The sequence below is a fragment of the Aethina tumida genome, chromosome 7 (genome assembly GCF_024364675.1).
Source record: "Aethina tumida isolate Nest 87 chromosome 7, icAetTumi1.1, whole genome shotgun sequence".
NCBI classification, from domain to species: Eukaryota; Metazoa; Arthropoda; class Insecta; order Coleoptera; family Nitidulidae; genus Aethina; species Aethina tumida.
Genome location: NC_065441.1, coordinates 15492422 through 15506615, shown reverse-complemented (window position 1 = coordinate 15506615; position 14194 = coordinate 15492422). Strand labels below are relative to the sequence as shown.

Below are 14194 nucleotides of genomic sequence, written 5' to 3'. Positions count from 1 at the left end.
ATGTTATAGTATAGTATGAAAAGTTCCATATATAATTTAAAATGTTTTGATGTCGTTTCAACATTGGCTGTGACATTTGTCGTTATTTCAAACAATCAAATTTTTATTTACTTTGAAAATCATTTGTCAACACGGTGAATTTTGTACTTTTTTAATGTTAATTTTAAATTAAAAGATTTTATTTGGTTATGTATTAAATTTCATTAAATTTTTTGAATACAGTGAGTTAAAAAATAAAAAAATCTTTGTTAATAATAATTCGAGCTAACTAATTACTGTATTAAATAATCCAAATGAAAATATCTTGTGCTGGGAAAATAAATAAGATTAGATAATATAAATTAATACTTATAATCTTGAACTAAATAGGTATGCTTATTTTGCAAGCAAATGTTTTTTAAACGGATAACAATTCTAGTAAAAGTGCAAACGACACAATTCTGTAAGTAACGTACGTAACTAAAATTGTAACAATTGGTTAATATCAATCAAACTCATGCATACTAATCATTGATAAATTGTAAAGTATCAATAAACAATACAGGTTAAATTTGTGCGGCCAAAAATCGATACCTAACCTCATTCGTTAAAAGTGACCTTTATAATGTCGATAAATATGATTTTTTAACATTTTTCATTTTATCAAGTGCTTCATCACAATAATATTGCCAATTGATATATACAGGTGAGTGGAAAAAAGTCAAATTCAGCATGGATCCTCTGTTGTATTTGAAATACAATTCTCCCATAAATTAATAGCTTTTATTTATAAATTGGCACGCACAATTGTTGTTTACAGTCAAACGCAATGATGATAATAATAAAACAACAAGCAGACCATTAAATAACCTACAATTTGACCGTTTCAGCCTGAACATGAGGGTAGTGGCACTGGTAAGCGGTGGCAAAGACAGCACCTTCAACATGATGCAATGCATCGCTGCCGGACACGAGATCACAGCCCTGGCCAATCTGTCGCCCCACAACAAAACCGAAATCGACAGCTACATGTACCAGAGTGTAGGCCATGAGGCAGTTGAGCTAATTGCTAAGGCCATGGATTTGCCTTTGTATGTGAGGGAGACTGAGGGCAAAGCCCTGGAACAAGGCAAGACCTACACGCCCTGCATGGAGGACGAGGTGGAGGATCTGTTTCTGTTGTTGGAACAGGTTAAATTGGAGATGGATGTGGAGGCTGTCTCTGTTGGGGCTATCCTATCAGATTATCAACGAAATCGGGTCGAAAATGTGTATGTTTTTAAATGTACTGTTTAAAGAATTGTGTTCTATAATTATTTTGACAATATTTAACTTCTTTATTGTATGCATAAAGTTTTTCATTCAAATTTACATTTTTTTAATCATGTTTTTAGGTGTGTAAGATTAGGTTTAGTACCATTGGCCTATTTGTGGCAACAAAACCAGTCAGAATTGTATAATGACATGCTCAAAAACGAAGTGGACGCGATTGTTATAAAAGTAGCAGCTTTGGGGCTAGATCCCCAAAAACATTTGGGCAGAAGTTTAAGTTCACTCCAGTCTCATCTGTTTTCTATGCATGAAAAATATGGTCTTAATGTTTGCGGGGAGGGCGGAGAATATGAAACCCTTACTTTGGATTGCCCGTTGTTCAAAAGCAGAATCGTCGTGTAAGAATACAATTTATTTGCCATTACACATTTGGTTTTTACTTAAAATCTAATTTTAGGGAAGAATCTGAAATTGTATTACACACAAATGATCCAATAGCACCAGTGGGTTATTTGAAATTCAACAAGCTAAGTCTGAGTCTGAAAACTCCTACTTTGGATCTTGAATCTAGATTAGCAGGTCTTTCCTTAAAAGACAGTGAAGGCTACATAACTGACAATAGTGAAGAATCTTTAGAATTTACTAAAATTGAGGGTAAACTTATTCTTTAATTATTTATTAAGTAGTAGTTATTGTTTCTTATAGATGAAAATGAAGAGGATTGTGTAGATAGTGTTGTAAATAATTGTACAGAAAAATCTTTCATTGATCAGTCTCCACTATTTGCCCAAAGTGCGGACGGTTGGTTGTGGATTGGAGGAATACAAGGGAAAAAGGAGAACCCATCTGAAGCAATGGAGGAGGCGATGAGTTCATTAAAGTGTAGGTAAATATTCATAATAAATCATTTGCCTGCATTGTTCCATCCCAATTACAATCATTAATTGTCCCATCTATATAATTAACACTTGTGTTCCTTTTACAGCAATTTTGGAGTTGCATAAGCACAACGTGACCGACGTGTGTTCCATAAGTATGTTCGTGAGTGACATGTCGCAGTATGCAGAATTGAATCGTCTTTATGTTGAGATGTTCAATCACGTGAATCCTCCTTCAAGAGCTTGTGTACAAGTCCCCTTCGACGATAGATGCCCCGTCCAAATTGAAGCCTTGTCTTGGAAGAATCCTAACATCAGAAGTTCTGGTGATCCCCCTATTGATAGGTATAATATTCCAGATTTCATTTTGTTATTAGATGCAGCTGTATATTTTTAGACATACAGTACATGTCCAGAGTAGATCTCACTGGGCTCCTGCGAATATTGGCCCTTACAGTCAAGCAGTTCGAGTCGGAGATATTATTAAATTGGCGGGACAAATTGGTTTAATTCCAGGCAATTTGGAAATGGTTTCAGGAGGAATTAAAGCTCAATGTCGGTTGACATTAAGACACATTGGAAGACTGTTGAAAGCCGTCGACAACAATATTAATCTCAGGGATGTTGTTCAAGTATATACGTTAACTTTACCGTAAAAACTTTCGTTCCTAGTTGTTGTTTCGTAGGGAATTTGTTATTTGACGGACATTTCTTATGTAGAGCCCGCTAGAATGATATGGGAAAGTAAAACCAATAATGCCATAGTTAATTATGTAGTTGTAACTGGATTGCCTAGAAATGCTCTTGTTGAGTGGCACGTTTGGGCTCACATACACAATAACCAATTCGAATGTACATAAATCAGTCCATTCAGTTGAAAAACAACTAAACACGTTTGTTTTTAGATGAAGAACGAGGTAGATGCATTGAAAGCTTCGCAATTTCCATATATAGAAGGTGGAACTACGAAAATAATATTGCGGCTCTAGTATGTCTGGTTGAGAGCCAGGATGATGTAGTGGAATTAAACGAAACTGTATTCATCGAAACGATCGGTTATGTGATAGAGAAATTGCAGCAGGGACACGAGAACGACGAAAAGTCCGTCTATGATATTAAGATATTTTATCCAGTTGATAAGAGATTTGAGGCGGAACCGTTTCTTCGACATTTAAACACGTTGAAAGAAACGATGTCCGTTGTTTACACTTTTGTACCTGTTGTCTGTTTGAAGAATAAGAATACATATTTGTCGATTACTGGTGTCAGGAACCAGTAAAACGTTGTCTTTTATTGGTTATTTCATTGGAACATATATACAGACTTATTTTAATAAAGAATATTGTATGGTAGCAGTTTATTTTATTTTTAAAATTACCAAAACGAGTTAAATAAAATACGGATAAATAGTGAGAAATGTTTATTTCTGCAATTCTAAAACAATGATTTATGCATAATAAAATATTTAATAAAAGGAACCCCGAAGTCAAAATACTAACGATAAGTATTATACACGACATATCTACAGACTCCATAGGGTCTGATCTTAATATATACATTTGATATCTTTTATATACAATTAAATAATAACAAATAAATAAACAAAATATAATTATGACTTCAGATTTCTAAAAAGTATGTATACATAACTAAAATATATTATAATATTTATATAAACGTAAGCATCGGTGTAAGAAAATCTAAACAACGTCCCACAATTTCCTCACGCCGATTTTTTAATACTCAATACAATATAAAATAAACAAGACTATAATCAATTGGGAAAATTGCACCTATATGATCTATTTTAAAAGTTATCTAGTTAAATGTAGGAGATATAAAATAAGTACATATAAAAAGTAAACAACAAAAACCTCTATGTAAATCTAATGTATAACTTTGTCCTCGACACAGTCAGAACACATTACTTAAAACTCTTTTTTTAATCACGCATAACATAATCGAGAGTTTGGAAATAGGTTGAAAATTTGAACTAACACCAATGAAAAATTTTTTTTAGTCGTTTCAAGTTAAATATTTTTCGTCTTTCCTCGCCAAACTCGAAACTTTGAGTATTCAGGGATTTGACACACATTTGTATTAAGGCATTATGTTACTTGTTGGTTTCTAGATATTAACAATAAGTGTCGAGCTTGAATGGACAAAGACGCGTCTACTGAGACAAATATGAATAACTCTTATATACAATACATTCGAGTCTTGCTAAGTACATAGCTATAAACAACTAAAAACACGATTTTGTTATGTTCCTATTTATATACAATCATTATTGCCGTCTTTTTAAATCTATCAATTCTTCATAGTCAACACAACATCAGCGTGTTGCGGCGTGGATCACAGGAGAATTTTAAAGAGGATGTGATGTTCGTCGGTTCAATGGAATGAAAAAGACAACGGACTTTTCAAGTTTATCAATGTTTGGTTCGCTCGCGGATCGGCCGAACACATTTATTTAATTTCACTAGTACGGGGGGACGTGATACCGAAAAGTATACTGTAAAAAGCCGTATCGACTAGCACCTTCATAAACATTTTTTTTAATCTCTCACAACCATTTTTCAATCGGGGGTTTTGCACGGGTTGGTTTTAATCTCGGTTTCATCGATTTTTGGGGATGCGGAGAACTGAAAATAATTGAGTGACGATTAAACAATTAAACTGTAAATCATTTGTTCTGGATTTGGGGCACATGTAAAACACCCGATTGACGATAATTTTTCTCTATAGAGAAATCTTAGATAAAGGATTTTAATCAGTCAACAATTCTTTATAAAATCATCAATATATACAGTTTTGATGAAAAATTATTCTCAGTCATTAAGTCAATTAAATGTTTGTTTAGTTAAAGCTTTAGTCGTCACATCGACGATTTGATTAGAGTGCCAAAACCCCGCACTATGGTCCACAGTCAGGTCCAAAAAATCATCGAAAGCCCAGCTAAAGCTTTAATCGCGGCCGCGTTCTAGAGCGCCTTGATCCAAGCGGCTGGCACCCACTGGGGCTCACGCTCCAAACTGTTGATCTCGCTGAGCAACTGATGATACGCCCTTTCTGTGTCATTGTTAATTATCACCATATCAAAGAAGTGACCATATTTGTCTTCCATGTCCCGAGCCTTCTCTATTATGTCCTTCAATTCCTCTTCCTAAAACGAAAGATACAACAATAAAGAATGCCAAGCAATGTTTCTGTATAGCACTGTACCTTGTATGTTTCCCCGTTTCGTATTTTCTTCTGTCGCAGCTTCTCTAAACTGGGCGGAGCCACGAACACCACGTACGGCTTCAAATCGGAAGTGCGTAAGATCTTGAGACTTTGAGGATGAAGATTCAGTACACAAATCTTTCCGGAATTCACCACTGATCTGATGGCGTCAAGCGACGTGCCGTAGTACGCCTTCTCGTACTCGCCGTGCTCCACAAACTTCCTCGACAGGATGTCCGCCTCAAATTGCGCTCTGGTTATGAAATGGTAATCTTGTCCGTCTACCTCGTTGTCTTTCCTCGCTCTTGATGTGTCTGTAATTAATTAAAAACGTTAGTGTTATATAAGTTATAAGAGTTGAGGTTGAATGTTGTTCTTACGTGGGATTGCTGCGGCAAATCTTTCGGCATCCTCCATCAACCTTTGCCTGAGTTCATGCCTGCCAATATTCGGCGGTCCGATCAGAACAATCGGCCTTTTGTTATTGGCCCGGGGATAATATAGTGCGACCTCTTCATAGGTCAAAATTTCATCCGGATCCGGACACTCTTCGACCGCGTTGGCGTACATCGGATAACCACCTTCCGCCCACGCACCCTTTTTTTTCTTCCGCTTGGCTGTTTTGCCGCATAAAAGTGTGGACGATTTCCTTTGGGGTTTCGACATCCGTTCTTCGGCGGCGAGACGCATGCTTTCGCGTTGGTGCTGGAACGACTGTGAGGGCACTAATCCAGCCAACGTTTGGTCCTCTTCGCCCTCTCTGTAGGCTTGCCACCAGTTCGGGTCGTCTTGACTTATCACGTGTAACACGTCCCCCTTTTGGAAGCCAATTCCTAATTCCCTGCAAGGTATGTACATGTCCTCTTCGGGGTCGTAGTCGAAGTGCGCTTTGACGTGAAGAACTGAGTCTCTTCCGGGGTGAGAACGTGCTTGCGCCGAAGCCGGCACTATCAAGAAGGTGAGGGTGCCTTCCATCGCCTGCAGTATGTCGCAGACTGCGTTTACACTTTTACCTCGCATTTCTATGCCGTTCACTTCCAGGATTTCGTCCCCTTCGTGGAGGAGGCCGCTTTTGTCGGCTGCACCGCCTCGAACCACACGACCTACACGGAATAAAACATTATTGCCATATATCCCTTGTACGTTATTATTATATGTTAATGAATTAAAGAAATATATTCTTACCGACGACGACGGCGTCAGCTTCGTTTCGTACGGTGGCTCCGAGTGGTTCAGTACTTTTCTCTATCTTAATTATTTTAATGTTGTCTTCGCCGTACCGGTGGTCGGCTACGGACGATGTGGGGATGGTTTCCGCCGTCGATGGCGTTGGGGTTGTCGAATCGGCCGGCAGTGTCGATGCTACCCCATCGTGGGCCACCATCAAAGCCTCCAACTCGTATCCTACAAATATAATTACAAATATGTGTAGAAATGTATGTAGGATAAAGTAAAAAATAATTATGCAGAAATACACTTACCAGTTAGGAGTGAGGCCAGTTCAACGGCGTGGGCGCTCTGCGACCCGCCTAACGCATCCAGACAGTCCCTTAGTGCGGTCTGGGCGACTGGCGGCGGCCTAGGGGCGGATCGCGAACGGACAGCCTGCACACGATTGTGGACGGCCAGCGCACGTCCGAACTGCGGCGACAGCAACAGACTTTGGACGGCCGCCACTCTGCCTTCGAGACCGGAAAGCCCGCCACCTGAGGCTCCCGCCTTTTTCAGCTGCAATTGCAACCTCTGGACCACCGCAACTAGTTCTCCATAAGCTGAAAATATGGATAACTTTAGTAAACATTTTTGTGGGGTTGTGAATATGTTTTTAAAAAGTTTAAAACTAGTAATGCAAACCTGAAAACTTCACAATTTTATATTTTGTTTTAAATAATGTATTACGTATTTTCTTGAAAAAGTTACGTATTGTAGTAGTAAACAACACAACCCAGAATAAACGCACAAGTTGAGAAGGCAAGATGTCGTCAAGGACTGAAAAAAATTACCATTTCTGATGTTGTCAAGATGAAACAGGAATATTAATGAAGTTAAACACAATGGTTGTAAATCATTGACATTGATTCATCAATTTGTGTACAAATTGCCTGTTTTATGACTAATTACAAATTTCTGATAATTAAAATCGTATTTTTATTTGCGGTTTATGCAGTTTAATTTTTATTGTTTTGCGGGTAATTTACACTATTAGTAATTTTACAACTATAAAAATCTAAAAATATTCAATTTCAATCATGAGAAAAATATTTAAAATGGGGTGGTTTCCCCGCCAAAATATAGTTTTTATCGCAAGGTAGCGTGGCCGAGCGGTCTAAGGCGCTGGTTTAAGGCACCAGTCTCTTCGGAGGCGTGGGTTCGAATCCCACCGCTGCCAAAAAAGTTTTTTCGAAGTTATTTACGAATTAACTAAAAACGAAGTAATATACTAATATACTAATTTTCTGCACACACACAAAATAGACATAATCTGCATAACAGAAACAAAACTGTCCAGCAGACATAATTTCAAAATTAAAAACTATTTAACTTACAGAGAAGACAGGCAATACAACCCGGGTCACACCCGCCACACACACGGAGGAGTTGCAATCCTTGTTAAAAACTCCATCCCACACTCCAAAATAGATAGTATACCTAGTCATATAGAGAATATATCAATCAAACTAGCCGACGGAACCGTAATAATGTGCGCATACAACCCTCCATCCAACAATTTTTCTACACCACAAATAGACCAACTCTGCAAAAAGTATAACAAAACCATAATCTTAGGGGACCTTAACTCTCGCCACACAGCCTGGAACTGCCACAGAAATAATACCAACGGAGCCACCCTGTACAATTATATACTCAACTCGGACGTTGACCTCCTTTTCCCTGAAGAAGCCACGCACTATCCCAATAACGGGGGCACTCCATCAACAATAGACCTAGTCATAAGCAGTGGAGTACGCAGAGTGACTGAACCAACTGTACTCCATGAACTAGACTCCGACCATGCCCCAGTGCTAATTAATATCCAACAAAAAAGAACAAATGTCCTCCAACAAACCAAATTCTGTTTCCGAGAAACGAACTGGGACATGTACAGGCACGAGCTAAACACTCTGACGGTCCTAAGAGGTCACATCACGGATTTGGAAACACTAAAGAGAGAAGTGGATTCATTCACACTCAATCTAAAAATAGCCAGGAACAAAACTACTAAGGTAACAAAAACCAAACCACCAGCAGATGATCTTCCAGATGATATAACAGAAGCTATCAAAACAAAAAACTACCACAAAAAACGTTGGCACAAATACAAACTCGACAATGACAAACAAATAATGAACCGGCTCAAAAACGAAATTACATATAAAATCGGGCAACACAGAAATAACGTGTGGCGGGACCTTCTGGGCAGGCTCCAAGCCACGGATTGCTCCTTATGGAGATACGTAAAGAAACTAAAAGGGGAACGTCCTATATACCCGACCATCCTCTACAACAACATCGAGCACATGTCCAACAAATCTAAAGCTACAGCCATCTCCACACACTTTGCAGAAATTCATAAAACTGATACGACAAACCTCACACCGGAACAAAACCACATACAGCAAATGGCTCAGAATATACACAAAGCTCAACCAGAGGTAATTCAAAACAATGAACTTGCTAAACTACTCACAAGGCCGAGTGAAGTGCAGCAAATTCTGCGAAAGCTGCCAAATAACAAAGCTCCAGGACCAGACGGTATCCAATACATCCTTTTAAAAAACATACCAAGGAAGACACTGGTCCATCTAACCTATATTATCAATGGTATTATTAGGCTGCAATACTTCCCAGAACAATGGAAACACGCTGTGGTTATCCCCGTACTAAAGCCCGGTAAACCGCCACATAACCCCAACTCATACAGGCCAATATCGCTACTAAGCTCTATTTCCAAGGTAGCCGAAAGAGTTATACTGCGACGCCTGGAAACAGCCGACTCACACCTACACATAACACCACACGAGCAGTTCGGATTCCGCCCCAAACATGGCACAGTCCTGCAGGTGGCGCGAATTGCTGAACACACTAAGAAGCACTGGAACTTCGGGAGAAACACAGTTGCACTCTTTTTAGATATGCAGAAAGCCTTCGATACCGTATGGTTGGATGGACTAGTGTATAAACTGGACCAGCTAAAACTGCCTAAATGTCTGGTCAAACTAATCGACTCGTATCTGCGAGGAAGGACCTTCCAGGTAAAAATCAGCGGGGAATTATCCGAAACACGAAACACTTCGGCAGGAGTACCACAGGGAACGGTGCTCGCACCAAAACTCTACAACTTCTATACCTCCGACATCCCTAAGTTTTCCCACACTAACTTGGCACTATACGCTGATGACACTGCCATCTACAGCTCGTCCTTTAGCTCACAGGTCGCCACCCAACAGATTAAAATCCATCTGGGCATGCTCACTGCGTTTTTTGAGAGATGGAAAATTAAAATAAATCCTGAAAAAACAGAATTGATCAACTTTACAAAAAAATACACTAACACAAGGATAGTATCTCCACCCACTATAGACGGAACCATCATTCCATGCAAAAAAGTCGTGAAATACTTAGGCACCTATCTGGACAATCGGCTGACCTTTAGACCTCATATAGACAAAATTAGACCAAAGATATTTGGTGCAATCAAGCCACTATATCCCCTAATCTCTGCAAACAGCCCCATGAGTAGAGATAACAAAATTAACTTATACACCACAATCCTCCGACCCATCATGACATACGCATGCCCCATCTGGTGTGGAGCCTCAATAACCGCCATTAACATACTACAACGACTGCAAAACAAAATACTGAGAATGGCAATCAGCGCACCCCAGAGAAGCAGAACCCGACACATACACGACACAACTGGAGTGCCATATGTACAGGATTACATCATCCAAGAGGCTAATAAATTCTACGAAAAACAAATACACCACTCGATACTCACAAAACACATGGCTGACGTCAGAATCCACAACATTGACCCTAATCACAGACACAAACCCCTCTACCATAAACTTCCAATTTTTCACAAACTCCCACCATAATGTCTGCCGCGCACTCAAAACTTTCCACTTAAAACGCAAAACGTAAAGACGCCCACTAAACCATAAAACATTATCCGAACAACGCGAAACCTCCCCCAAAAATGCTTCAACGGGTTTTTTGACTAAGTTTTTCCCGAGCGCACTAAATTGCAAAGCTGGCCATCCAGCAACAGTTTCCGCTAATTTCATCTACAGGTTCCATTATCTAAATCATATTGAGACAAAATGCCCCCAGAAATGCAACGACCATGTGAGGGGGGTCTTGGACCCATTTTGCTTTCAACATCGTTGCTGACGCTCGGAGATGCCACGACACCGGCAATTGGCCGTGCCAATCTCCAAGAAGGTGGACAACCCCGGACTCCATTCGGTAACCCACCCCCACAAGAACGGAGCCTACTATATATAGTGCCCACAGGAGTCTCGAGCTGTACGAGCCAATGATGTGTATTTTAACAAAAAGACAAATAAAATATATTTTAGTTTAGTTTAGTTTAAGTAATATACTTCCATGACCTGAATTTTTGATAATATAAACAAAATAATTGTGATTATAAATATTTAATAAAAATTAATATGTATGAAAATTAATATGTCTTTAAGTATGATTTAAACCTATGAAAGAATTTGAAGACAACAAAAAAGTAGTATCACATTAATGGACTGCGATTTTCATCACTTTCCCGAAGCTTGAATCGTTGCCAAATTTTACAAGATATTTCTTTAATGGTTTTAAATAAGTGCATGGGGACATTGCTATTTCTGAAGCTTCTAAAGACGAAGTTATTGCCGAATTCTGTAGATCTATTTGGTTTTAATATTTAAAAATTGAATATCATTTAAAATGGGTTGGTTTTCCCGCCAAAATTTTGTTATTGTCGCAAGGTAGCGTGGCCGAGCGGTCTAAGGCGCTGGTTTAAGGCACCAGTCTCTTCGGAGGCGTGGGTTCGAATCCCACCGCTGCCAAATATTTTTTTCTAAATTCCTTACAAACGAAATTAAATACTTGACACCATCTTTCATATTTGGTATTGTTAATAATAAATATCAAAGTTGTGTTTGAATTTTTTTTCTTCCAAATATAATATCAAAAATGCAATCAATTCAATAAGGATTATACAAAAAATAATTGAATACTTCTTTGAAAGGACTTCAAGGCATCAAGGAAATTGACATCACATTAATAAATTAATCTGAGTATGAAATATGCATGTTAATCCTGAGTCTATTTCTAATTACCGTAAAATGATTTTGATCAGTTTTGTGAATGGGAGGAAGAAGATGGAATCTTCTTGACCTTCATGAAGCCTTTTAGTTAAGTGCATGGCGACGTCGCTGACGTCCTGAAGACAATAATGTTTTAATTCTGTTTTAACACAGAACGATTTAAATTGGGGTGGTTCCCCCGCCAAATTTCGATATTTATCAGCAAGGTAGCGTGGCCGAGCGGTCTAAGGCGCTGGTTTAAGGCACCAGTCTCTTCGGAGGCGTGGGTTCGAATCCCACCGCTGCCAAGCAGTTATTTTATTTTATCGAAGTTATTTACGAATTGGGTCGTCGTTCGAGCGCGTCACCATTAAAATGCGAAGCGGCGCGCATTCCGCCAGCTTCCGGCGGGATTCCGGATACGCGCGTCAGCGGAAAATAATACCTCTTGTGCCTTGCACACATACACACACGGCTTGCACATAATTCGATTTTCAGTCATTTCGCTTTGTTTGCGGAGTGTCACAAAAGAGCTCAACTTACTGTACTGGATGTGCACGGCTTCCTTTTCGGATGCGGAGGGCGTGATGGACCTGGAGGAGTCGTGGGCCTCGTCCTCGGCGAACGCGTCGTTGATGCTGCCCTGCGGTTTGCTCTCCAGCGCCTGCAGCTTACGCGATCCCCGCAACGAACGATTGAGGAAGTCATTTTGTGCGGCTATCCTTTCCTCCTCCTCTTTCCTTTTCCTGATCTGTTCCTGGTGGCAAAGAATTGTTTTATGTTAAAATTGAGTTCGTGTCCTGTAGGTAGTAAATCTCAAGGGATTGTTTTGTGATGATGTTTAACAATATATATTGTTGTTTATGTAAACACATTTATGTAATTTTGGCAAAATATAAATATTATTTGTTGATGTGTTTGTTTCTGGGTCGACACTTTTGCACGTTCAACAAAAACAATCCATATAAGACGCATTTAGAGACAATTTGAATTCCGACCAGTTAGGATCGTGACTGAATCGAAAATCAGTTATGCAATCTACCTATTTATTAAAGGCAGATAAAACTGCGTTTATTTGTAATCCATTAAACATTCCCATCAATTGTTAATTACAGTTATGTAGGTGAAATGTGAATAAAATTACAATGTCATATCAATCACCTACATAATGAGAATAAGGGAATTATCATTAATTTATTTGTCATACGGTTTAAACTTTCTAAAAACGATTAAATTTAAACGGGGTGAACATTATATTGTTTGTTGAATATTTTTATGTCGCAACAATAATAAAGAAAAATATTTATTGCAACTAGAATTACCTTGAATCAGCCATAACAACTTTAACAAATTAAATATTCATAATTCGGATTAAAATAAACGATTGATGCTGATTTTTTAAATAATATATATTGTCTGTCTCAGTATGGTAAAGTCGCTTTCTAATTCTCACACAGCAGATAGAGAAAAGTCATAGATTATAATTTTTAGTTTTATGTTCAATTGGTACTAAATACACAAGAATAAGTGTTTATTAAGGTGATTTTAAGGTTTTCCAAGCGAGGTTGTATTTGTATTTATCGTAATGGATAAGTTGGAAAAAACACGTTTATTGATACAGGTAAATATATGCACAAACAATTTTAACCTGGCCTTACAATGTAAATTAAGTGGTTATCGTACCAGCTTGAATTATATTAGGAAGTCACATGAAAAATGTACTATCGCGTTCATAAGTGGTCTGCCACTTTCCTGACGTCAGGCCGTAAACGGTCACATTCTGTATTACCGTGCACTACCGTCTCGGCAGTGCCGACTCCCCACCACATCGTAAGATGCGATTCCTAAATGTGTTGTCAATTGAATGCGAACCTTTGTACAGCGAACATGAATTTAAACGAGGAAAAACGCCTTAAAATCGTCTTTTTAAATCAACAAGGAAAGAATATTTCTGAAATAGCTAGAGAGCTAAATATTTCGGTAAGAACTAAAATTGGGAGAATATGTTTATGTCCCCAGTGTTGTATATCTTTGTTGAAAGTTTGGGTGCGTTTTTTTTTTGTTTTTCGGTTTGGTACAACAATTTTATTTTTATTATTTATTTTTTAAGGAACTGTATATGTAGCGGAGGAAGAGAGCCTCTACATATAGTTCAGGGATAAACTGCATGATATTTTTAAAAAGATCTCGAGTTTAGTGAATTTTATATGTAGCGAAGGAAGAGAATCTCTATATATAATTTAATGTTTTAGGTTTTTCATTATAATATAACATTTGTTATCAAGTATTTTAATTTTAAAAATTTATATTGCAAATGAATGTTCCATACAATAAAATAAATACAATTTTGTGATTATAAAATGAATTGTGAACTGGGAAACATTATGGCCGTTCTGCAAACCGACTTTCTGGGGTCTGAGATAGTTTAGATTTAGGAACGAGTGCTCGTTTTAGTTTAACTACGTATTGGTTTTCGAATCGAAACGCGACATGAATTTTGTGAATTATATATCATATATTAATTTCAAATTA

At 38.1% G+C, this 14194-nt stretch overlaps 2 protein-coding genes and 3 non-coding genes across 9 annotated transcripts in view; 4 read left to right on the top strand and 1 right to left on the bottom strand.

The window, feature by feature from the left end:
• The first annotated feature begins 333 nt into the window (after positions 1-333).
• On the top strand, positions 334-3481 carry LOC109598175 (uncharacterized). 2 transcript variants are annotated; one of them, XM_049970091.1, is made up of 9 exons: positions 334-442; positions 870-1250; positions 1374-1649; positions 1709-1905; positions 1957-2133; positions 2237-2474; positions 2527-2761; positions 2816-2981; positions 3035-3481. In XM_049970091.1, exons 2-9 carry the CDS (start codon positions 877-879, stop codon positions 3406-3408), a joined length of 2037 nt encoding a protein of 678 aa, XP_049826048.1. In that variant the 5' UTR covers positions 334-442; positions 870-876; the 3' UTR covers positions 3409-3481. The 2 variants fall into 2 exon arrangements, with proteins under 2 accessions (XP_049826048.1, XP_019869579.2); XM_020014020.2 differs by lacking the exon at positions 334-442 and adding an exon at positions 474-685.
• Positions 3482-3534: 53 nt separating this feature from the next.
• LOC109598187 (protein PALS1) overlaps positions 3535-14194 on the bottom strand; it is a 44944-nt gene continuing 34284 nt past the window's right edge. For all 4 annotated transcript variants that reach the window (XM_049970082.1, XM_020014038.2, XM_049970083.1 and 1 more), the window contains 6 exons: positions 12206-12419; positions 6836-7126; positions 6540-6758; positions 5735-6457; positions 5355-5668; positions 3535-5295 (listed from right to left, as the gene is read on the bottom strand). In XM_049970082.1, the coding sequence (XP_049826039.1) occupies positions 5113-5295; positions 5355-5668; positions 5735-6457; positions 6540-6758; positions 6836-7126; positions 12206-12419 (1944 nt within the window). In that variant the 3' untranslated portion in view covers positions 3535-5112. The remainder of the gene's footprint in view (positions 5296-5354; positions 5669-5734; positions 6458-6539; positions 6759-6835; positions 7127-12205; positions 12420-14194) is intronic.
• Trnal-aag (transfer RNA leucine (anticodon AAG)) lies at positions 7662-7743 on the top strand. The gene has a single exon. It is a non-coding gene; the product is annotated as a tRNA-Leu (tRNA).
• On the top strand, positions 11341-11422 carry Trnal-aag (transfer RNA leucine (anticodon AAG)). The gene has a single exon. It is a non-coding gene; the product is annotated as a tRNA-Leu (tRNA).
• Trnal-aag (transfer RNA leucine (anticodon AAG)) lies at positions 11889-11970 on the top strand. The gene has a single exon. It is a non-coding gene; the product is annotated as a tRNA-Leu (tRNA).

Coding starts and splice junctions, on each gene's coding strand:
- LOC109598175 (XM_049970091.1), top strand. CDS start 877: ATGAGGGTAGTGGCACTGGTAAGCGGTGGCAAAGACAGCACCTTCAAC. Junction 1,906..1,956: donor AGAATTTACTAAAATTGAGG/GTAAACTTATTC, acceptor TGTTTCTTATAG/ATGAAAATGAAGAGGATTGT. Junction 2,475..2,526: donor GGTGATCCCCCTATTGATAG/GTATAATATTCC, acceptor GTATATTTTTAG/ACATACAGTACATGTCCAGA.